The sequence below is a fragment of the Cherax quadricarinatus genome, chromosome 44 (genome assembly GCF_038502225.1).
Source record: "Cherax quadricarinatus isolate ZL_2023a chromosome 44, ASM3850222v1, whole genome shotgun sequence".
NCBI classification, from domain to species: domain Eukaryota; kingdom Metazoa; phylum Arthropoda; class Malacostraca; order Decapoda; family Parastacidae; genus Cherax; species Cherax quadricarinatus.
This window is the reverse complement of record NC_091335.1, coordinates 31,920,894-31,926,893: the sequence shown is the minus strand read 5'-3', so window position 1 is coordinate 31,926,893 and position 6,000 is coordinate 31,920,894. Positions and strand designations below refer to the sequence as shown.

At 40.0% G+C, this 6,000-nt stretch overlaps 1 protein-coding gene across 1 annotated transcript in view; it reads right to left on the bottom strand.

The window, feature by feature from the left end:
* Window positions 1–736: 736 nt before the first annotated feature.
* LOC138853980 (uncharacterized) overlaps window positions 737–6,000 on the bottom strand; it is a 98,546-nt gene continuing 93,282 nt past the window's right edge. The window contains exon 3 of the mRNA XM_070094224.1: window positions 737–1,250. Coding sequence (XP_069950325.1) covers window positions 1,039–1,250 — 212 coding nt within the window. The 3' untranslated portion in view covers window positions 737–1,038. The remainder of the gene's footprint in view (window positions 1,251–6,000) is intronic.

Sequence of the window (6,000 nt, the reverse complement as noted above, 5' to 3'; positions counted from 1 at the left end):
AAGAGGCCACACCTGAGGAAACTGCTACAGAGGAGGGGATAGAGAAATTGAGGAAGTTGCCTACTTCAAAGATTAAGGAAATGTGTGCAATGTGGCTTAAAGTGCAAACCTTTTTTGATGAAAATCACCCTCACACAGCTATTGCAAGCCGTGTTGTCAACCTGTACACTGACAATGTTGTGAAACACTTTAGGAATGTCATAAAGGAACGGGAGGTACAGGCCTCTATGGACAGATATGTTGTGCGACAGAGGTCCAGTGACTCTCAAGCTGGTCCTAGTGGCATTAAAAGAAGAAGGGAAGTAACCCCGGAAAAGGACTTGCCACCTCAAGTCCTAATGGAAGGGGATTCCCCTTCTAAACACTAATACCATCAACACTCTCCCCTCCTCCCATCCCATCAATCATCACCAGATCTTCAATAAAGGTAAGTGTCATGTAACTGTGCATGTCTTCTTCAGTTTGTGTGTATTAAAATTAATATTTCATGTTGTAAAAAAATTTTTTTGTTCATACTTTGGGGTGTCAGGAACGGATTAATTTGATTTCCATTATTTCTTATGGGGAAAATTAATTTGCCTAACGCTGAGCTCTGAGGAATGGATTAATAGCATTAGGTGAGGGTCCACTGTACATTGGATTGTGTGCAGCCACCAGTAGCAGCATGGTTGATCAACCCCAGCTCCTCCAAGGAAGCCTGATCTAGAGCTAAGCTGGGGAGATCCATCTTTTTTTTTTTTTTTTTTCTAAATGCACACACTAACCATGTAGACCCATTCTCTCATGCTTAGGCATCCCAGGCCTCTTGTGAAAAATCTGAAGGTACTAGAACTTACACGTTGATCTGTGTAAGTGAGACTGGCCTCAATAGCGCAGATCAATGTGAGAGACAGCAAAAGGGTTAAAAGTAGTAAAAAGTTTTCATGAAGAGAGTCAGGCTCAGTATAGGGCATGTTGGGCAGAAATAGGACATTTCCCAGTAAAATGTGAGCATTACAATTTAATCAATAAAATATATAAACAAGACAATATATTGTATTACAGTACCTGTTTTTTAATGGCATCAAAGGCCCGCCAAAGATTCCCATTTTTATGGGCAATAAGTCCAGCTTTCTCCATCTTGTCATCCCTTCTTTTCTTTAATATTTCTTTTTCTGCCAAAAAGTTGTGTCCACACTGACATATGTATTTGCGAACATGAACAATAGCACTACATGCTGGACACTTTTTTTTGCACCTGCTTTGAAGACCTGCAAAAATTTTTTTATAAAACACGTGGAAGATATACAAAATTAACACGATACACAGGTGACTATCAAATTTACTTAACCCTTTCACTGTCGAGACCCTTACTCACAAACTTGCTCTCAGTCTCAAAAATATTCCACCGAAAAAAAAAAAACAATTACCAAAATCTTAACAATAATTTTCTGAGTGTTATAAAAGAAAAAAAATTTGCGATCAGTAGTTACCGAGATATAGAGGCGTGAAGTTGGCAAAGTGAGCTGCTGACAGCTACAGCGGCGACTGCCACACACTCGGTAATATTATTTTTACTTTTATTCCATTCTTTTCTTTTCTAATACAGTGGAACCTTAACTTACGAGCACATCCATGTTCGAGTTTTTCCAGATACAACAAGCAGTTGCTAGGTTGATTTTTTGCTTCCAGATGTGAGCAAAATTTCTAGATGTGAGCGGGCCTCAAGGGAGGTTCCTCGACACTGGTGACGGGCTCTTGCTCTTGATCAAGGGAACTGAATCTCAGTTGTTTGTTGGATTATCTTAATGAAGCTTGGGCAATGTATGATGGAAAGATGCTTCTTAACGTACACCAAAAATGAAAGAAATCGGACCATAAATAACGAAGGTCACTTCTCAGCCATTAGCCTCCCCTTAGCGGTATATTTTTTTATGGTTGCATTCTCGTATTTTTTGGTCTCATGTGATAGAATGGAAGATACACTACAGAAATAGATATGATTTTGATTGGTTTCATGACGAAAAGCACCTTGAAATTGAGCTCAAACTAGCGGAAATGTTTGATTCTTTGGCGATTTTCAAGCCTAAACAATGACGTCACCATCCAATACCTATTTGATTGGCACTGCCCCTCAACCTTCACATATTGGAAAGCTCTTCAATGTGCTGGCAAAAGTGGGAGCAGACATTATGAGGTATCAGTGGCAGACAACATGAAGCAGCAGTGACAGACAACATGAAGCAGCAGTGGCAGACATCAAGAAGCAGCAGTGGCAGACATCATGAAACAGCAGTGACAGACATTATGAGGTATCAGTGGCAGACAACATGAAGCAGCAGTGGCAGACATCATGAAACAGCAGTGACAGACAACATGAAGCAGCAGTGGCAGACATCATGAAACAGCAGTGACAGACAACATGAAGCAGCAGTGGCAGACAACATGAAGCAGCAGTGGCAGACATCATGAAGCAGCAGTGGTAGACAACATGAAACAGCAGTGGCAGACATGAAGCAGCAGTGGCAGACAACATGAAACAGCAGTGGCAGACATGAAGCAGCAGTGGCAGACAACATGAAGCAGCAGTGGTAGACAACATGAAGCAGCAGTGGCAGACATCATGAAGCAGCAGTGGCAGACATGAAGCAGCAGTGGCAGACAACATGAAGCAGCAGTGGCAGACAACATGAAGCAGCAGTGGCAGACAACATGAAGCAGCAGTGGCAGACATGAAGCAGCAGTGGCAGACATCATGAAGCAGCAGTGGCAGACAGCATGAAGCAGCAGTGGCAGACATCATGAAGCAGCAGTGGCAGACATCATGAAGCAGCAGTGGTAGACATCATGAAGCAGCAGTGGCAGACATCATGAAGCAGCAGTGGCAGACAACATGAAGCAGCAATGGCAAACATAAGGAAGAAAGAACACTGCAACAGGCCTACTGGCCCATGCAGAGCAGGTCCATGTCTTCCCCCCCCGGATTAGACCAATGACCAACCCCCGGATTAGCCCAATGACCCACCCAGTCTGATCATCTCCACTCAAGGATGGAGCACTGCACCAGACCCAGCAGCACAAGCTAGTCAGGTCCAACTCACACCCACCCACACCCACTCATGTATTTATCTAACCTATTTTTAAAATTACACAACTTTTAGCCTGAATAAGTTTGTTCCACTCATCCACAACTCTATTACCAAACCAGTGCTTTCCTATATCCTTTCTGAATCTGAATTTTTCCAACCTGAAACCATTGCTGAGAGTCCTGTCTTGGCTGGAAATTTTCAGCACGCTATTTACATCCCCTTTATTTATTCCTGTCTTCCATTTATACACCTCGATCATATCCCCCCTAATTCTATGCCTTTCAAGAGAGTGCAGATTCAGGGCCCTCAGTCTATCCTCATAGGGAAGATTTCTGATACATGGGATCATCTGTCATCCTCCTCTGTACGTTTTCCAGAGCATTTATATCCATTCTGTAATACGGTGACCAGAACTGAGTAGCATAGTCTAAATGAGGCCTAACCAAGGATATATAGAGCTGCAGAACAACCTGAGGACTTCTATTATTTATACTTCTAGATATGAAGCCAAGAATTCTGTTAGCTTTATTGCAAACACTAATGCACTGTTGTCTTGTTTTAGATTACTGCTAACCAGAACTCCTAAATCTTTTTCACAATCAGTAGTATTAAGATCTACATTATTTAGTTTATATGTGGCATGGTTATTTACCTGTCCAACATTTAGAACTTTGCATTTGTCTATATTTAACTGCATCTGCCACTTCTCCGACCATTGCATCAGTCTATTCAAATCATCCTGGAGTGCTCTAGTGTCCTCATTAGAATGAATTAGACGGCATATTTTGGTGTCATCAACAAATTTGCTTATGTTGCTATTTATCCCCTCATCTACGTCATTTATGTAAATTGTGAACAACAACGGGCCCAACACTGACCCCTGAGGAACACCGCTTGTGACGTGCCCCCATTCTGATTTCTCCCCATTTATGCAAAAACTCTGCTGCCTATTTGTCAGCCATGCCTCTACCCAGGAAAAAATTTCTCCTCTTATTCCATGTGCCTTAAGTTTCCTCAATAGCCTCTGGTGTGGAACTCTATCGAAAGCCTTACTGAAGTCCATATACACAATATCATACAGTAGGACCCCGCTTTACGGCGTTTTGCTTTACAGCGTTCCTCTAATACGGTCATTTCAACTTATGACCAAAACTCGCTATACGGCTCCCCCCACCTGACTTTCTAATACAGTCACCGTTCCCCACCCAGTTTGTTTACATTCTCTGTGAGATCCGTAAGCACTAAGTCTCTCCAAAATTATAAGTGTTTTTAAAAGTTATTTCATATTTTATATATACTCTGATAATTATATTTATGTATACCTGTACTTAAATAATCTTACATACTGTGCTGGCATGCAGGTACACATTAAAATCAGTAAGAGTGTCTTATGTCTCCAGACATCATATTAGTAATGATAATAATAATCACAATCTCATTTAAATGTCATATATTACATTAATATACACATTTTCATTCATCCATCTATGATATTTTTTCAAAATTATATAATAAACACGATGCATAACATATAAATATGATAAATACACCCCACAGTAGAATAAATAAACATAAATATGAGATGTGGTAGCAGACGACTTGCGCAAGTGACGCCATATTAGAAATAATAATAATAATAATAATCATAATCATCACCGAGTCTCATTAAATGTTGTATATTACGTTAATATACACATTTTCATTAATCCATCCATGATATTTTTTCAAAATTATATAATAAACACGATACATAACATATAAAGATGATAAATACACCCCACAATAGAATAAATAAACATAAATATGAGATGTGGTAGCCAGATAACTTGTAAAAGTGATGCCAAGAATAACATTTTCTCTAATCTAATATAAGAGAAATTGTGTTACTTGGGGTAACTTGAAAATTATTCCTTTTGTATGTATGTAAGTTTATTCAGGTATACACAAATACAGTTACATAGATTATCATACATAACAGCATATGTGTAGAGAACCTAGGATAACCCAAAAAAGTTAGACAAAGTGACTTATTTCCATTGCCTTCACTCAGAGCGTCATTTCTTCTCAAAATGATGTTACATGAGAATGGGAGTGTTCTTCTTTATTTATTCTACCGTATCAGTGTTTACCTGGAGTTTACCTGGAGAGAGTTCCGGGGGTCAACGCCCCCGCGGCCCGGTCTGTGACCAGGCCTCCTTAGGTCAGTGTCCCAGGATGCGACCCACACCAGTCGACTAACACCCAGGTACCCATTTTACTGATGGGGAACATAGACAACAGGTGGAAAGAAACACGTCCAATGTTTCTACTCTGGCTGGGAATCGAACCCAGGCCCTCACCGTGTGAAGCGAGAGCGTTAACCACCAGGCCACCAGAGCCAACCAGAGACAACCTGTACACAATGTAACTTGTACACAAACCAGACATGTACACTTTGTTTGTTTACAAAACTTACCTTCGCCTGGTTTGTTTACATAACTCTGCACCTGTCCTCTCTCATCCACTCATTCTTTCTCTCTCATTTATTCATTTTATCTCATTTGGTTACTCCTGGCCCTACATTAGGACTACAAATATTTTAAGGTACATAATGAGTGAACTGTATATACATTTTATTGCTCTGGGATGCTTAAATATCATAGAATATATGTGTGGGTGGGGTGGCCTGGTATGGTAGCCCAGCTGACTACCATACATACCACACTTGATTTTTTACAATAAATACTACTTGTCTCACCCTAGATTAAGACTATAAATATTTTAAGGTAAGTAATGAGTGCACTATGTGTGTATTGTACTTTTTTTTATTGTTTTTTGATGCCTAGTTCTATTGCTAACTTAATATATGTTAGTGTAAACTTGCTATCTAGTATTTGTATGCATTTGTAAGTGGAAAAAAGGGTGTTCCACTTTACGGCGATTTCCGCTTTAC